Here is a 19,477-nt window from a genome sequence, read left to right as displayed (position 1 = left end):
AAATACAAAAAATAAGAACAGTTAAATACATATAGAAAGTAATGGATAAAAATGGGTAGCTTGTTACCTTAGTGAAGGATTTCTAAAAGTAAAAAAAGGAAAGCTGTTTTTATGGAAACAATTCTAAGTCTTGCCTCCTGCCCCAAGTCCTGAAGATGCATTGCCAAGGCATCCTTTTCATAATCCCAGTTTTACTTTCGTGCAAGCGCATAAAATGAAACATTCAGCTATTGAAGTGGCCATTGAGAACTACAGAATACAGAATTTAACAGAGTTGGAAGACCTTGGAGGTCGTCTAGTCCAAGGGTCTCCAACCTTGGCAACTTTTAAGACTTGTGGGCTTCAACTCCCAGAATTCCCCAGCCAACCATGTTGGCTGGGGAATTCTGGGAGTTGAAGCCCACAAGTCTTAAAAGTTGCCAAGTTTGGGGACCCCCTGTTCTAGTCCAACCTTCTACTCAAGCAGTAGACCCTATGCCATTTCAGATAAATAGTTGTCCGATCTCTTGTTAAAGACCTCCAGTGTTGGAGCACCCACAATTTCTGGTGGCAAGCTGTCCCACTGGTTAATTGTTCTCACTGTTAAGGGATTTTCTCCTTAGTTTTTGGTTGCTTCTCTCCACGATTAGTTTCCATTTGCTGCTTCTTCTCCTGCCTTAAGGTGCTCTGGAGAATAGATTGACTCCCTCTTCTTTGAGGCAGTCCCACAAATCCTGCTATCATGGATATATATTTTTATATATATGTATGCCCTAGTCCTTCTTTTCTGTAGACTAGCCAAACCCTGGAACTGTTCTTCATATGTTTTAGCCTCCAAGCCTTTAATCATCTAGTCACCCCCTAGTCCTCCTTTTCATTAAAAGAAGTAATGGTCACCGCTGCTAAAAACAAAAGATTCCCTCCCAGGTAATTGATTTATTTTCCAAGCTGCGATAAGCCTGGGAATTTCAACAGATTGATTATGTGTCATCAAGTCATTTTCGACTCCTAGCAACCACATTGATAGATTTTTTTTTCCCCCACGACAGTCTGTCTCTTATCCTGGTAGATGCCTATCCTGGGATCTAAATCTGATCATTTTTATATATATGTATGCCCTGGTGAATTCTAGGAAAGGGAAGAAATATAATCACTCAGTTAGGTCACGCAGGAGGCTTTAAGTCTAAAGTAGAAAAGAATCTTGAGGCTGGATCTGGCCAAGAGCCATTTAGTCGATACTCTGTGCCGCACAGTGACCAATCAGATAAAATCCTGGGAGCTAAGAAGCATCGATCGGACGGTGACAGCTTCTTAGCTGTGTAATTCTATGGCGACTGAATCAAAAGGCAATGCTAGCTCTCAGGCTAAGTCTCTTAAGAAGCTAAAAGGCACCGATAGCCTAGTATTTCCTCAACCAGGAGGTGTTCTATTCACCTTATAGTTTGGGTTATCTTTTTTTTTTTTTAAGCACCTTTTTCAAAGACTATATATATTTCGGTTTTTGACCTGAATTCAGAATGGTTTCTCTATGTATGTACTTGTACGTAAGGCCATCAGTAAGGTTTTTGGGTTCAAAGTTTTATTTATCGAAGCGCAAAACACAAAACTATGAAGAAAAATGAAAATGAAGATTAAAATAGGGGAAGAAAAAGGGAAAGAGAAAAAAATATAGAGGGGGGAGGGAAAAAAGCATTGACTTCCAACTCCTTTTGGTGCAACGTGAAACCTCAACATTTTGCTTTTATATAAGCATACACACTAGCCATTTCTATGGCAACAAACCTATCTAATCAGCAAAACCCCAAATCAAAGTTTTGTAAGGATTTCAAAGAGTTTCATTACTGCAGCAGTCACACACTGGCTGACTTTCATATTAAAGTACGATTTCAAATTCCTCTCCTCGCCCAGTAAGTTCAGATTAGATAGATACATATATATACATATACGTACATACATACGTGTATTTTATATATCTATACACACACACACACACACACACACACATATATATATATATATATAATGTTTTCTGAGGTTCTCGTGGGTATTTGTATGTGGATCTTTGGTTGTTCGGGTTTTCTCCCGCGTAAGATTCAAAGTATCTAGGCAACATTTCGATGAAGTCTCATTCATCATCATCAGGCCTCTGTCTTCGGCTCAGCCAATCCAGCCAATCAGAACACGGCCAACCCCCCAACCAATCAAAACACAGCCAAGCCCCCTACCAATGAGAAGACACCCCCACCCAATCAGAACACAGCCAAGCCCCCACCCAATCAAGTCCCACCCCCACTGGCAGTTGGAAGGAAGAAGCAGCTGCAATCTCACATCACTCCAAGAAGCAAGAGCCGAAGACAGAGGCCTGATGATGATGAATGAGACTTCATCGAAACGTTGCCTAGATACTTGAATCTTACGCTGGAGAAACCGAACAACCAAAGATCCACATATATATATATATATATATATGGATCTTTGGTTGTTCGGTTTTCCCGCTAAGATTAATCACACACACACACACATACATACACCATATATATCTATATATCATATATAAATATATGTTGTATATGTAGATATGTATACCAGGAGTCTTCAAACTTGACTGCTTTAAGACTTGTGGACTTCAACTCCCAGAATTCTTCCTCCAGTCATGTTAGGTCAGGAATTCTGGAAGTTGAAGTCCACAAGTCTTAAACTTACCAAATTTGAAGACCCTTGATCTATAGCATGCATACAAAAAATAAGAAATAAGAACCATTTATATACATACCATTTCTTTCTTTCTTTCTTTCTTTCTTTCTTTCTTTCTTTCTTTCTTTCTTTCTTTTCTTTCCTTCCTTCCTTTCTATCTACCTATCTGCTCGCTCTCGCTCTCTCTCTCTCTCTCTCTCTGCCATACATACATACACCCATATGAACCACAGCGTGATTTTACTCTGCCCTAAGTTTTTAATTCATTCAATTTAGGTACCACTCAACTCCAGGCTAATTCTAGGTGGCTCATAACAAAATTAAATAAGAGGGTATTTAAAAAATAGGATATAATTAAAAGGACGCCCAGATAGGTCTGGCTCTCCAGAATACGGGTATTTCAGAAAGAAGAGCCGCCAGAAAAAAAAAAAAATCCGGCCGCCACATTCACACGACCTACTTGGAACCCGTGTTCGAGCCACCTTTAAAAAAAAAAAACAGCCGCAGGGAGGCAAAGGAAAACGATGCCCGAGCTATCGATGGCTCACGACCTCCACGGCGCATGCGTACGATCGATGCGCTCCGCGCTCGGCTGCCGTGGCCTGCGAGGCCGCCAGGCGACTCCAAGATGGCGGCCGCTCCAAAGGCAGTAACGGCGGCGGCGTGAGGGGGTTGTTTCTTCCTCTCGAGCCATGGCGGCGCTCTGGGCCTCGCCGGGCCCGGAGCATCAGTGAGGCGAAGATGTCGGAGAGCTACTCGCGGTGGCTGCTCCGCGTGTCGGTGGCGCAGGTGTGCCAGGCGCTGGGATGGGACTCGGTGCAGCTTTCCGCCTGCGACCTCCTCACCGACGTGCTCCAGCGTTACCTCCACTCCTTGGGCCGGGGCTGCCGGCGCTACTGCGAGCTCTGTGAGTGCGGGCCTGAGGCGCAAGGGGGAGGGGAAGGTGCTCGCGGGGTTGTCATGGAGACGACGCGAGGCGTAAGGAGGCGTTGCCGTGGCGACTGAGGCAAGCCAACCGCCAGAAAAAAAAGAGCGGGGGGGGAGATAGCCAACTCAATGTTTCTCAACCCTGCCAACTTTTAAGATGGGTTGGACTTCAACTCCCAGCATTCCCCAGGCAGCGAAGCGCAGGCCGTCCCGGCCCAAGGAGCGGAGGCAGCTGGCTGGGGAATGCTGGGAGTTGAAGTCCACACAACTTAAAAGTTGACAGGGTTGAGAAACATGGCTCTATCTATCTGTCTGTCTATCTATCTATCTATCTATCTATCTACCTACCTACCTATATATATATATATATACATACATATATATATATATACATATATCTATATACATATATATATACACACATACATATACATATACATATGTATATACACACACACACACACACATACACATACACAAACATACATACACACACACGTTTTCTTAAGTTTTCGTGGGTACTTACATGTATGGTATTCAGCTTTGTTCAGGTATTTTCCCACATCATTATAGTTGTGCTTTTAAAGTTGTAGCAACGTTTCGGCAGAACCTCATCTGCCATCATCAGGCTTCTGTATTGTGTTCGTCTGTACATGTAATACATGTAAGTACCCGTGAAAACTTAAGAAAACATATATAGAGAGAGAGGGGTGGGGAGAGGGAGAGAAAGAGTATTCAAAGTTGGGCGAATTTTCCAGAAAGTGACGGAATCATATTAATTACACAATGGCTGGCTGGAGAATTCTGGGAGTTGAAAGTCCACAAGTCTTAAAGTTGCCAAGGTTGAACATACATCTCTTACCTTCTGAGTTACATGGAAAAAATTACATTAAATTTACATTAAAATATAAAATGTCAAAGGGTAGACTTGATGGACGATGGCTTTTTCTGCTATCGATTTTCTACGTTTCTCTGAGTTCTCTTTTTGAAGGTCTTAAGTGATGGCACTCCCACAACTTCTGAAGGCAACTTTTGTTCCATTGGTTGATTGTTCTCACTGTCAGAAAGTTTCTCCTTATTTCCAGGTTGAATCTCTCCTTGTTCAGTTTCCATCCATTATTCCTTGTCTGGCCTTCAGGTGCTTTGGAAAATAACTTGACCCCTTCCTCCTCTCTGTGGCAGCCCCTCAAATATTGGAAGACAGCTATCATGTCTCCCCTGGTCCTTCTCTTCACTAGACTAGCCAAGCCCAGTTCCTGCAACCCTTCATCATATATTTTAGCCTCCAGACCCCTAATCATCCTGGTTGCTCTTCTCTGTACTTTATCTAGAGTCTCAACATCTTTTTTATAGTCTGTTGACCAAACTGAATGAAGTACTCTAGGTGTGGTCTTACTAAGGCTTTCTAGAGTGGTATTAGTACCTCACTTGATCATAATTGTATCCGTCTGTTAATACAATTTAGGATTGCATTGGCTTTTTTTGGCTGCTGCTGCACATTGGTGGCTCATATTTAGCTGGTTATCCACTAAGACTCCAAGATCCCTCTCTTAATTACTGCTATTGAGCCTGGTTTCACCCAGTCTATATGTGTACTTTTGGTTTTTCTTGCCTAAGTGTAGGACTTGACTACTACCACTGATTTTCTTCTTTCGGATAAGGAACAATTCTTATCTAAAATATAGCAAAATTCTGCCTGACAACAATTAGGTTCTGTAGACAGTCAAGGACACCAGGCATGGACAAACTGGAGATCTGTTTTTCAAAAAACATATCTTTATGTAAAGATAAATTACATAGAGCCTGCTTTTTAATCAATAGCATGAAGATTAAGATTTTTTTATAGACATTGTAGTGTTTTAATAGTACGCTGCTGTATTGGTAATCCTAGTCTTTTAAGTTATTTCTATCACTCCTAAGCTTAGTATTGTTATGGAAATAACTATTGTATCTTATCTTGGTCTCAGACTGAAACAGTGGAGTTGATTTGCATGAAGAGCTGTCTGAGGAGTCCAGGATTATAGCACTAAACTGGGAAGTAAAGCAAATCAAAAATTTCTGAAAAAGGCATTTGACAAACCATTTTAATACGTTAATCTACGGATTTAAGTCCATATGCATTCAATGTCACATATAGGCCAGGATGGGCTTCAAAATTTTTTAGCAAAGGGTTCTTTGCCCGGTTGCTGGGTGGGCGTGGCCATGATGGGCATGGCCTAGTTGGCCTCTTGAACCATTGGGGCGGGGGGGGACGGGCGTGTTTTTGCCTTCCCCAGGCTCCAGAGGCTTTCCTCGAGCCTCCAGAAGGGTGAAAGTGGCTCTCTGGAGGCCGGAAACAGGCCCATTTCCAGCCTTCCAAAACAGGTAACAGATAATCAGACTTGGAAGGGACCTTATAGGTCACCTAGTCCAACTCCGCTCCCTACACCACTTTTGACAAATGTTAGTCCAATCTCTTCTTGAAAGTCTCAAGTGATGACGCTCCCATAACCTCTGCGGGCAACTTCTGTTCCATCGGTTGATTGTTCTCACTGTCAGAAAGTTTCTCCTTATTTCCAGGTTGAATCTCTCCTTGTTCAGCTTCCATCCATTGTTTCTTGTCTGGCCTACAGGCGCTTTAGAAAATAGCTTGACCCCTTCCTCCTCCCTGTGGCAGCCCCTCAAATATTGGAAGACCGCTATCATGTCTCCCCTAGTCCTTCTCTTTACTAGACTAGCCAAGCCCAGTTCCTGCAACCGTTCGTTGTATGTTTTAGCCTCCAGTCCCCTCATCATCCTGGTTGCTCTTCTCTGTACTTTTACTAGAGTCTCAACATCTTTTTTATAGTGTGGTGACCAAAACTGGATGCAGTACTCTAGGTGTAGTCTTACTAAGGCTCTATAGAGTGGTATTACTACTTCACTTGATCTTGATTGTATCCCTCTGTTCATGCAACTTAGGATTGCATTGGCTTTTTTGGCTGCTGCTGCACACTGCTGGCTCCTGTTTAGCTGGTTGTCCACTAAGACTCCAAGATCCCCCTCCCAGTTACTGCTGTTGAGCCTGGTTTCACCCAGTCTGTATGTGTCCTTTTGGTTTTTCTTGCCTTGTTTTTCGCCCTCCCCGAGCCTCCGCACGCAGCATGAGGACTCCTGGGAGGGGTCGTGTGGGGTGGGCAGGGAGAGCCAGGATTTGGGATTCTCCAAACTGCATAGAATCTTACTTAGGGGCTCTCCCAACCCCCTGCAAACCCTCTGCAGCCCACCCCTGCTTATAGGTAGTCCTCATCTTACAACCATGTATTTAGTGACTATTTGAAGTTTCCGTGGCACTGAAAAAAAAGGACTTTGCGATCCTTTTTCACACTTAAGACCGTTGCAGCATCCCCATGGTGGTGTGATTTACATTCGGCTGCTTGACAACTGACTCACATATATGACGGTTGCAGTGTCCCAGGGTCATGTGATCCCCTTTTGCGACCCTCTTATTAGTGAAGTCAATGGGAACTCCAGATTAACTGAACAATTGTGTTACCATGTTAACAAGTACAACGAATTGACTAAACTTTGTCAAGAAAGGTTGTAAAAGGGGGCAAGAGTCACTTAACAAATGTATCACTTAGCAACAGAAATCGTGGGATCATAAGTGGTGCAGTGGTTGGAATGCAGTACTGCAGGCTGCCTCTGCTGATTGCCAACTGCCTGCAGTTTGGCAGTTGGAGTCTCACCGGCTCGAGGTTGACTCAGCCTTCCATCCTTCCAAGGTCGGTAAAATGAGGATCCAAAATTGTTGGGGGCAAGAGGCGGACTCGGTAAACCGCTTAGAGGTGGATGTAAAGCACTATAAAGTGGTATATAACAGGGGTCCCCAGTCCATGGAACATTTCCTACCAGCCGCCGGTTTGCTGGGCGCCGCCGTCTAGTTTGACGAGAAAGTGCTTCCGGGTGAGCTTTTCCGGTTGGAAAGCGGCGTTTGGGTCCTGAAGGAATCCTCGCGCCTTGGTTTCATCAAGGTGCGGGGACAGCTTCGAACGGAACTAAAGTGCGAGGATTCTTTCAGAACCCAAGGCGAGCCGAGCGACTGTCCCGAAGCCGTCCCAAAGCGAAGCCCATCGACAAAGGTACAAAGGAGGAGTTGAAGGTGGTGGGGAGAAGCGGGGGACGGCTGGCTGGCCGGTCACTCGGCTCGCCTTGCCTTGTCACGCATGCTGATGCCGGTATCGGGCCGCAGATCATTTTGTGATGCCGGTACCGGGCCGTGGCACAAAAAAGATTTGGGGCCACTGGTATATAAGTCTAAGTGCTATTGCTATTACTGTTACCCATATGGAGTTAGAAGGGTTATAATGATAGATCACAAGGGAATTTACCCATATTTCCCCCCAAAATAAGACCCTGTCTTATTTTTTATTTTTTTTTTGCCACCAAAAAAGACACCCAGGTCTTATTTTGGGTGGATATCATCCACTGACTCACCTCACTTGTGAGCGTCACCCCCGGCCTCCTTTTTGCTGTCAGAGGCCTTTAGGAACTTCTTCTACGGCCGGCAAGGCTTTCCTGAAGGCCTCTGCAGCCGGTAACAGAACTCTGGATCGATCCAGAGCTCTGTCATTGGCTGCAGAGGCCTTCCAGAATGCCTTGCCGGCCGCAGAAAAAAAATGGGCCGGGAAGGCAGGTGTCGGGGTGTGCGAGGCCTGCCTGCAACTGTGCAAAAGTAAGTAGTAGGGCAGCTCCACCCCCTCATCCCCACCCTAGCTTAATTTTTACCCGTCCATTCTGAAATGGGCGGTATCTTAATTAGGGCTTATTTGGGGGGTAGGGTTTACATTGGGTGCACATGTAAAAATCAAGCTACTTACTTTCAGGGTAGGCCGTATTTTGGGGAAAACACGGTAATTGTTTCAGGTATGGAGGTCAACAGAATAAAGTTGTAGTGGAATGCACTCCCTCCATCCTGGGAATCCAGATAACATTCCATCATGTATGGGTGGATGCTTGGATGGATGGATGGATGGATGGATGGATGATATGATGGCAGATGAGATTCTGCCAAAATGTTGCTACAACTTTAAAAGCACAACTACAATGACGTGGGAAAATACCCGAACAAAGCTGAATGCCATACATGTAAGTACCCGCGAAAACTTAAGAAAACATATATATACATACATACATACATACATACATACACTATATATGTTTAGTATATATATTTACTGACAGCTTGAACCCAGGAATGTTTACTTGCTTTAGGGATTCTTGGCACCTGAGGTTGTGACTTTTAAACAGGCCCGAGTAGAAATTCTGCTGATATTACTATTTCAAGTCGCCTTCTGAGAAAATTCTATTTATTTTCTATCCTACTTTTCTGCTCTGGTGAGCACTTGCCAAATTGCAATTTAGTTGTCATTTCAGTAGGCGAGCCATGCAGGGAAAATCAAATCCTGATAATAGGTCCTCAGGTAAACACAGCCTCGTGGAAGCGCAAGGGGAAAATAAACAAAAACGTTTGCGTTCTCCGGTCATCTCAGATGAAGTTTTGAACGGCCAACTTATTTGTTCTGCTTTTCCCAGAGCCGCTTCTGTAGGGCCGGTTGGATACGTTAACTTTTTAAAATGTTTGGCAGGCGGGGTTCTTATTGTCATTCGTGTTCATTTGCGTTCCAGATGGCCGGACAGACCCAATTTTGGAGGATGTGGGTGAAGCCTTTAAGCTCATGGGGGTCAACCTACACGAATTGGAAGATTACATACTCAATATCGAACCCGTGACTTTTGCTCATCAGATCCCTTCCTTCCCTGTGAGTAAGAATAATGTGCTGCAGTTTCCTCAGCCCGGAAGCAAAGACGCAGAAGAGAGGAAGGAGTATATCCCCGATTACCTGCCACCTCTGGTCTCTTCTCAAGAAGGTGAGATACCGTTTCTCTACTTGCGGTTTTGTTGTTGCTACCTAAGATGTCAAGTTTTATGTAAGACCTGTTGGGGGTCTATGATGATCTGTGACTTCTTGACACGGTTTTCTGGCCTGGGATTATGGACGTTGGTCATGAATGTCTGGAGAGCATCAAGAATGGTGGAAGGTTTTTCCCAGCAATTTGCAAGAAAGGAATTAGGGGTTGAAATTACACACAGTTCAGGACTGGGCTTCCTGCCATTACCTTTCAGCAAAGTATTATACCAGGGATCGGCAACCCGCGGCTCTGGAGCCACATGTGGCTCTTTCATCCCTCTGCTGTGGCTCTGTCGCTCAAAATATAAATCACAACCGCCAATGTGTGACACCCCCTGGCATGTGATTTATTGAGCTTTTCGACCCTTGGTAGGCCAATCATAGCTAAATCCAAGAAATGAAAAGTTTCAGAAGAGAACAGAACATTTAATTCCACTACATATGCTAGTTTTGTGGCCGCTCAGTAAATAGACAAGCATGGGAAAGGTTTTGTGGCTCCTGGTGTTTTCTTTTCTGTGGGAAACAGGTCGAAATGGCTCTTTGAGTGTTTAAGGTTGCTGACCCCTGTATTATACCTACAGTATTATGCCACATTGGTGTAAATGATTCAAAGAAGGGGCTAGATCTGGTTTTGAATCCTTGCTGATCCACTACAGCTGGCTGGAGAATTCTGGGAGTTGAAGTCCACAAGTCTTAAAGTTGCCAAGTTTGGAGACCTCTGCACTACTGTATCTCTTGGTTTGAAGCAAACTATTTTGATTATTTTTCTGGCTGGCTGGCTGGAGAATTCTGGGAGTTGAAGTCCACAAGTCTTAAAGTTGCCAAGTTTGGAGACCTCCGCACTACTGTATCTCTTGGTTTGAAGCAAACTATTTTGATTATTTTTCTATCTGGAAACAGATGATTGCGAGGTGTAGCTCGACAAGAACTGTGGATTACCACAAGAGGTAGAAGAAGTGTTCTGGGATTAAAATTATTCCCGTGATATTCAATGCAATTTTAGAATCCAGGCTAAAGAATATAAGAAGCTGTTTGTTAGGCGTCAGAAAGTTATCAAAGTGAATACATAAAAAAAACCTACTCGGGGAAGAGATGCCATGTTGAGAGGAAACCGTTTTCTCAACATTGCTAGCCACATATGCTTGAAAATTATAATTAAGATTTATGCGTTTCTTTGACGACTAGATAAAATAATATTCAATATCTGTTGCATCGGAAACTTTTCATGGTGGTCTCTGATTGTTCAATATCTCGTAAAGCATGGCCATGCACATAGAATAATATCCGGCTTAACATGCAGTACCAGCAGAGCTGCCATACTTTAGTTAGTTATCTATTACCGTATTTATTTATCAAATTTAAGTTACCGAGAAATTGTGGGTATCTTTAAGACCACTTACCCTATACAGTTTCTCCCTGCTCAGTCTGTGGTCGCAGAGAATGCCTGCTGAAGGTCCCCATTTATCAAAAAGCGTGATGGGAGGGCTCCTGAAATGCCTCTCCTCTGGAACAGCTTCGCCTCATCATCACCCCAAGGCAAGGATAGCCCCTACCCTCCAGAGTTCTCCAGAGGCACTTCTGACATACGCTCTGCAGCTCATGGTGTAGGAGAAAAGTAGCTGGAGTGGGGAGTTAAGCAGGTCATCAGTTTAGAGTCGTTACATTGTTCCAAATGGCCCAAGTCCAACCCTCCTTGAATTTCGTTGATCCTGGCACCAACGTAATGTTGAACGTTAGTTGATTAAATTCTTGTGTGCAGGCTTGAGTGATACATCTTCTGAACTGCAGTTTCACGTATGGCTCTGATCCGTTGCGTCTGACATTAATCTAGCCACCTTAAGCCATCGGTTAAGGGCGGGGGGCGGGGGTCTGCTTACCTGGACACTTTAAGACTTGTGGACCGGCTGAGGAATTCTGAGAGTGGAAGTCTCAAACGTTGCCAAGTTCACGGACCTCTGGTTTAGAGCAGAAAAGCAGACAGAGGGGTTGGGCCATTTGTGGCAATGTAACTACTCTAAACTGATGGCTCACTTGACTCTGCCCTCTAGCTCTTCCTGCTTTTCTCCTACATCATTGGAAGCTGCTGGATGCTTGTGAGGCTTGGCGGGAGGAAGGCTGGGCCAAGACCCATGGGACGTCCCTTGCTAAAGCATGTGGGCCAATGTTTCAGGAATGCCTGCAACCCGCTAGGAAGCCCAATGTTCTTCCACTTCCTCCAGTTCTGCCTCTCTCGCGCAGCCTCCACCTTTGCTCGGGGAAACCACCACTGACTCTCCTGCCTCACCTGACGATCAAGAACATTGTGCCTCACTGTCCCGCGATCTCCTCACTGACCTCCCTTCTCCTATTCCTTCTCCAGGAGAAAGTGGAGTTGGGGGGGGGTGTTTAGAGGAAATCTGCTTATTGGGTACAAGTAGCCCTCAACTTACAACAGTTCATTTAGTGACTGTCCCAGGTTGCAACAGTACTGAAGAAAAGTGACTTATGACCCTTTTCCCAACTTACTACAGTTGCAGCAACTCCATGGTCACATCATCAAAATTCAGACTCTGGGCAACTGGCATCTACTTACGACCGTTGCAGTATCCCGGGGTCCTGTGATCACTTTTTGCGACGTCGTGATAAGCAAAATCAATGGGGAAGCCAGAGTCGCTTTAACAACCGTGTTACTAACTTAACTGCAGCGCTTCACCTAACAACCGCGACAAGAAAGGTCGTAAAATGGCGCAGAACTTACTTAACAACTGTCTCGCTTAGCAACATAGATGTTGGGCTCAACTGTGGTCATAAGTCGAGGACTACCTGTACTACAGAATCCTTTGGCTTCAGAATACTAAAAAGAAATAATCTGGCTTAAAGTGGTTTTGTTGTAATAGTAATTACAAGTACTAGTAATAATGACTTCATAAAATAAAGAAAGGGCTATATTTTAGGGTGGGGACAATAGCTGAGGGCTACCTAGGCAAGTATTTTAACACATTTTGAGGGGTGGGCATGTTACTCTCCTGGTTTGTGTATTCTCAGAAATCATTTATTGCAGTTCAAACTTTCATCCTTTTAATATTCATTGTGGCCAGCAGGTGTCACTCTTTTATTTCATAAGTTTCCTTTCCTGGTACCTACTCAACTTAAGTTAGCTTCTGCAAGCCAGCATCACATCACATCCAAGATTATCCATGTGTCCTAAGATATAGGATAGTTTACTTCCCAAAAGGGAGGGAAAAAAGAAAACTGGTCTTTTTTCCCCATTTTTGTATACATTTCTTTTCTTTTTTGTTGTTACTGTTGGATGTATGTTTTTTTTTTCCATGTTGAATTTTATTCTCATTGATAAAAACATAATGATATATGAAAAAGGGATAGTTTATTTCAAATCACGTAAAGGTGATCGATTGCATTAGTAGAAAGAAACAGGACTTCACTTTTCTCTGATGAGACAAGAATTCCTGTTCTGCAGAGTCCTGTTTCGATTAAGAGCAGCTGTTTCGCGTAGCTGTGGCAGAAATAGGAAGGTATAGCTACACTTTTTACTTAAATGCATGTCATGGGCCTGGCTTGCACATAATGGTTAGGAACGCTGGATGATAAATTGGAATTAATAGATATATTTCTCATCCGATAGATCATAATTTGTGGCATGTACAATGATCACAGGCTAACTGAAAGCATTGTCGATTCGGTACACGGCTGGCTTTCCTTCATCTCCCTGCCATGGAGTCATCTAGAGTGTGGGATTATAAAATCAAATGAAATAAATCTGTCCTGTCCAGTCACCTATTGATACGATCATGCTGAAGGCTTGGGGCACGGACTGGTGGAAGTGAATATCGCAAAATCAATAGATGAAAGGAGATCCTTTATAGCAGAGGTCTCCAAACCTGGCAACTTTAAGACTTGTGGACTTCCAACTCCCAGAATTACCCAGCCAGCGTGACTAGCTGAGGAATTCTGGGAGTTGAAGTCCACAAGTCTTAAAAGTTGCCAAGTTTGGAGAGCTCTGCTATAAAGAAACACGAGGCCAAAGAACAAGATACAACCGAGCCTCACTTCTGGACATGTTCAGGTTTGGAGGGCTGCATATACATTTATTTAATTAAATAAATGAACTGTTGAATCAATGAAAATTGATTCAAAATCCCTGTGAGGTGGGTTGGACACAGAAAGAACGACTGGCGGCAAAATCCTCCAGCTGACTCCCATGCCTAAGGTGGGACTAGAACTCGCCATCTCCTGGCGACTGGCCCAGAGTCACCCAGTTGGCTTTCACAGCAAAGGTGGGGCTAGAACTCACCCTCACCTGATGACTGATCCAGAGTCACCCAGGCAGCTTTCATGCCCAAGACAGGACTAAAGCTCACACTCTTTATCTTGAATTTATTTTAATTGTTTAATATATATTGTAACGGTTGGCCTTTCTTCATTCTTCTTCAAGAGCCGTGTCTGTGGAGATTCTCAGTCCTCCAGGTCATGGTTGAACCCAACAGTGCTTTTTTTCCAGGGGCAATTGGACTTTCTGGTTTTTCTTTGAAGACGTTTCGCTTCTCATCCAAGAAGCTTCTTCAGCTCTCAAAGAGCTGTGGTGGTGCAGCGGTTTAGAATGCAGTATTGCGGTCTAATTCTGCCGACTGCCAGGAGTTTGATTCCCACCAGCCCGAGGTTGACTCTGCTTTCCATCCTTCCCACGTCGGTAAAATGAGAACCCAGATTGTTGGGGGGGAAGGCAACAGGCTTTAACCCGCGTAAAGAGGGCTGTAAAGCGCTGTGAAGCGGTATATAAGTCTAAATTGCTATTGCTAAGTGCTAGAGCTATTCCAAGCCTATGCAACTCATAGCCTAGTCTCTGGTTTCCTGGCGGCTTCCCCTAGAGGTGATTAACTTGACCTAACTGCATAGCTTTTTCAAGGACAGCAGAGTTCAGGTAATAAGATGCTTAAAGTTTATTGTGATTTTCTCCTTTTTTTCTCATAACACCAGAAGCTATTTTCAGGCAGCTTTACAATGCAATACCTCTAGCTCTGTATGAATTGTGTAGTTCAGGGGTGTCAATCTCAAGGCTTAAATCTGGCCCACACGGCCGGTCTGGAAATGGCAAAGGACCGGCCCGTGGTGCCTCTGGCAGCCAAAACAGGACGCAGAGGACCACGTGAGGCCCCCCCTGCATCCCGTTTTGGCCGGCAGGGTGCTGCAGGAGGCCATTCAAGCTGAAAACAGGATGCATGGGGGCTCACACGGCCCCCCCCATGCCCCATTTTGGCCGGCAGGGTGTTGCAGAAGGTGTCTGTCCCGTCACACACCCACACACCCCATAAGAACGACAATGCTGATCCGGCCCTCAAAGAAATCCAGTTTGACCCCCCCTTGGTGTAGTTGATTCTGGCAAGTGACTTTCCATGTTCAATACCCTCTCGCCTTTCTGGCCAGGTGGATGGACACATAGGCCAATTCCTACCTTTGTCTGTGCCCGATGGAAAATACAGTAATCCTTGACTTACGGCCGTAGTGGAGCCAGCCATTATGCTAAGCCACCCGTCGTACCTTTAGTGCACAATTGTGCGTTCGGTTCCTTCCGGCGTTGCGTTTTGTTAGTGCCAGGCACCGATTGCTTTTGCGCAAGTGAACTCTGGCGTACAGAATGCGCGAGTCTGGCAGACTGAGGCAAACAGGGAAAATGCACCAGAATGAGAGGAAAAAAAAAAAAAAAAGATAGTCAGGCTCGAGAAGACGAACGGCGGAAGTTTTTGCAGAAATACCAAGCAGATAAATGGTAGAACGAAAAGAATATAATGATGAGAGCAGAGACGTTAAAGGAAGGAGGGGGGATGGTGGAAATCTGCTCAGTGTTAGTCTTTCATTTTTTTTTCTTTCCAGTTGTGAAGATAAGGCGTTGCTTTGAATATCTCGCTGAATCTTATCTTAAGGTCTTTGTAATTGTACTTACTAGGAAAGTTACTCTAAGAATATTGATTAGAGAGAAATGTTTACCTCTCAACCGGGCCATTTGATGCTGAATTTCCATAAGGAGGAAGCAGTGATTCATTTTTCAAGTGTGGTAATTGTTCAGAATGAGTATTTCTAATATGAACAGAGAATCAAGATATTTGTGCATAATTCATGTTGAAACTTAGGATTTGGTGTTAGCGGGTTTGGGTTTTTTTTAAAAATCAGATAAATATTTTTTTTTAAAAAAAAGGTCGCCCGCTCTAAGAAGTCCTCAACTTACAGCAGTTCATTCAATGACCATTCAAAGTTAAATCACTGAAAAAAAAAAGGAGTTTTGACCGTTTTTCACACTTAAGACCGTTGCAGCGTTCCCCACAGTCCCATGATCCAAATTCAAATGCTTGGCAACCAGTTCACACTTACGACCATTGCTGTGTCCCCAAGGTCACGTGATCCCCTCTTGCGACCTTTTGGCGAGCAAAATCAAAGGGTATTGGGGTTCGCTGGCCGCAGGTGAGGACGGCTGAGGAGAGCGAGGACACAGATGAGGGGCCAGGACCATTCGGGAGTGGACTGCTGTCTTCAGAGATGGTGGGGGCTGGCAGCAGCGATGAGGAGGTTCCCGAGGAGCCTGTGCCAAGGGTGCGTGAGAGCAGGGTTGCTCGCAGGAAAGAGCAGTTGCCAGCAGCACAGGCAACTCGGGAGTAAGGCTGCAAGGTAATGGCTGCTCCTCCAAGAAGATAAAAGCCAGCTGTGAATCGGACATTCTTTGTAGGAAAGCAAAGACGTTTTGAAACTCAGCCTCGTGGACATTGCAGTATCTTAACTGGTATTTGAAGACTCTTATGAAATATTTGTTATCTGGCAGTCTCGCACAGTTTTGGCGAGGCTCGTGCTTATCAAAGTTAATTAGTTTGCAGCAGCCTTTTAACCGGGGATTCGTAAGAATAATTAAAAGGTTTCTGTTCCCTTTGGTTCATGTTTGTTTTATTGGAAAAGGATTTGGGTCAGAACAAAGGGGAGGCATGATTCACTTCACAACCGGGTTAACTAACTTTATCATCTGCGGTGACTCGCTTAACAACTGCGGCAAGAAAAGTTGTCATATGGGGCAAAACTCACTTAACAAATGTCTCATTTAACAATAGAAATGTTTGGCTTAGCTGTGGTCATAAGTTGAGGACTACCTGTATTTCTGGTTTTATTGTCATGATAGAAAACCAACCAAACAAAATAATAATAATAATAATAATAATAATAATAATAATAATAATAATAATCAAAAAGCAAAGGTAACCCTTCTGTGTACTTCAAGGTACAGGTAGGTAGTCCTTGACTTACAATAGTTCATTTAGTGACCAAAGTTACAATGTTACTGAAAAATGTGACTTATGACTATTTTTCACATCTACGCCTTTTGACCGTTTTTCACACTTATGACCGTTGTAGCATCCCCATGGTCACATGATCCAAAATTGAGATGCTTGGCCACTGGTTCATATTTATGACGGTCACAATGCCCCAGAGCTCACGTGATCTCCTTTTGCGACCTTCTGACCAGCAAAGTCAATAAGGGAAGCTGGATTCACTTAACAACGTGTCACTAACTTAGCAGCTGCATCGATTTGCTTAACAACTGTGGTGAGAAAGGTCGTAAAATAGGGCAAAGTGCAATTAACAGCCATCTCACTTAGCAACAGAAATTTCGGGCTGAATAGTGGTCATAGGTTGAGGACTACCTACCGGTACATCAAAGTCATTTTCTAAAGACATTTATTTCAGAAGTTTATTTCTTTTCTTTTTTTTTAAGTTTTATTGTTTTTTTTTTTAAGACAAACATAAACAAACACAACAAAAACATCAAACCATCTTCCATATATGTGTATACAGTGTGTCGGTTGGTTTACAAATTGTTTTGTGCTTCCATTTTGTAGTCTTCAATTACAATTACATTGTATATGTTCTCATATTGTCAATCAAATATTCCTAGATACAGTATCATTATTAATCATTTGACTATACTATTATTCATTCATGTTTTACCAGATAATCCATATTTTACTTAATTTTGTTTTATGACAGTTCATATTTCCATCTCAAATCTATCCTATAATCATTTTATAATATAAAATGATGTAATAATAAAAATACAGCTTTATATATTCATTATGTTCTAAAGATCTACATATTTCATTACCATGTTTTATTGTCTAACCATTGATAGAATAGACCCCAAATTTTATAAAATGGTTTATCTTCTTGTTCTCTAATTTCAAATGTCAATCTACTCATTTCAGCACATTCCATTATTTTCCTAATAACTTCCTGAGAAGTTTATTTCTTGAGCTGTTGAGGTTCTGGCTCTTCTTTCCCCTCCTAATAATCTGCGTGGTTTGATAATCGTTTCGCTTCTTGGGCTGCATACATCTGGAGGATCTAATTACATTGGAAGCATCGGGATCCTTTCTATCTCAGAACGCATGTGTTTCCACTTAAAGAAGAGTCTGGAGGGATCTCTTTTGTGGCATTCCCTGCTTTGACTATACCTGGATAACTTCCTTTTCAATAAAGAATTCCTTGGGAAATTTCTGAAATAAAGACCTATTGTGTAGCCAACTGGGCTCCCCAGTGTAGGGCTTTTCCTATGCCCTTAAGTGTGCAACCCTTCCTGAGCCATCGGAGTCTCTATTTTCTAAAGATTACAAGTTGAATTCAAAAAGGTAACACGTAACAGAATCCATCCAGTGTATTTTTTTCCCCTGATTTTAAGAATACATCTGAATCCCAAAACTGTTTAGATGCTTTCTTCAAAAGAGTAAAAATTATAAGTGGCTGCAACCTAATGGTCTGTTCAGAAGGCTGATTAATAGCATGGAATGGGGTGGAGTGGAATGGAAGATAGAATGGAGGATAGGATAGGATAGGATAGGATAGGATAGGATAGGGTGGGAGTGGAGTGGAGTGGAGTGGAATACAAAATGGAATTGAATAGAAAATAAAATAGAATAGGGTGGAATGGAATGGAGTGGCGCATAGAATAGGAATCGAATAGATTCAAATGGAATAGGATAGAATAGGAACAAAATAGGAACAGAACAGAACAGATAACTATAAGGCAGGGCAAAAAATATGGAATGGAATAGCATGGAGCAGTATGAAGCAGAATAGAATAGGAATAGAATAGAACACAGCACAACACAATACAATACAATACTGTATTCTGTAGGACAGAAAAATGGAATACAATACAATACAATACTGTAAGACAGGACAAGACAGAAAAATGGAATGGAGTGGAATTTTTTATTGGCCTAGTATGATTGGACAACACAAGGAATTTATCTCTGGTGCATAAGCTCTCAGTGTACATACAAGCAGCAAGTGTTAGGTCATACATCATAAATCATAGGTACAATCATTATTCATAATTAATCATGAGCTCAGGGGGGGGAAAAAGGAACGCAGGCTGTTAGAGAGTTTCTGGCAGGACAAATTTGGAGATGCCACAAGGTAACGGTCTGGAAAAACTTCCTTGGGATAGGCAAGATGCCTGCTGTCAGCCATTTTGTGCAGAATGCCTATGGTAGAACTGGGGTGTCCAACGTTGGCAACTTGAAGACCTGTTGGACTTCAACTCCCAGAATTCCCCAGGCCAGCCATGATGTTGCAAGTCCACAAGTCTTGACGTTGCCAAGGTTGGACGTCCTGGATCTACAACGTCCTGACATTCTGGATCTAGATCTTCTCAAAATGCCACAATTGCCCTAAAGCAAATGAGATTGAAGATACCAGAGCTGAAGCATATTCTGTATAATAATAATAATAGTGGCGATGATGATGGTAATGATGACAACGATGATGATGAACAAAGAGAAGGAGAAGGAGGAGAGGAGGAGGAGGAAGGAGAAGGAGAAAAGAGAAAATAAACTAAAATTCTTTATTGGCCAAATGCAATTGGACACACAAGGAATTTGTTTCCGGTGCATAAGCTCTCAGTGTACCTGCAA

At 43.2% G+C, this 19,477-nt stretch overlaps 1 protein-coding gene across 2 annotated transcripts in view; it reads left to right on the top strand.

Moving 5' to 3' along the window:
• Positions 1-3,263: 3,263 nt before the first annotated feature.
• TAF3 (TATA-box binding protein associated factor 3) overlaps positions 3,264-19,477 on the top strand; it is a 166,632-nt gene continuing 150,418 nt past the window's right edge. For both annotated transcript variants that reach the window (XM_087935319.1, XM_087935318.1), the window contains exons 1-2: positions 3,264-3,580; positions 9,247-9,489. In XM_087935319.1, the coding sequence (XP_087791445.1) occupies positions 3,415-3,580; positions 9,247-9,489 (409 nt within the window). In that variant the 5' untranslated portion in view covers positions 3,264-3,414. The remainder of the gene's footprint in view (positions 3,581-9,246; positions 9,490-19,477) is intronic.

The sequence above is a fragment of the Pseudonaja textilis genome, chromosome 5 (genome assembly GCF_049901715.1).
Source record: "Pseudonaja textilis isolate UNSWEBS1 chromosome 5, rPseTex1.2, whole genome shotgun sequence".
In the NCBI taxonomy this organism is placed as follows: Eukaryota; Metazoa; Chordata; class Lepidosauria; order Squamata; family Elapidae; genus Pseudonaja; species Pseudonaja textilis.
Note: the sequence above shows the minus strand (reverse complement) of the source record. Positions and strands in the feature narration are given on the sequence as shown.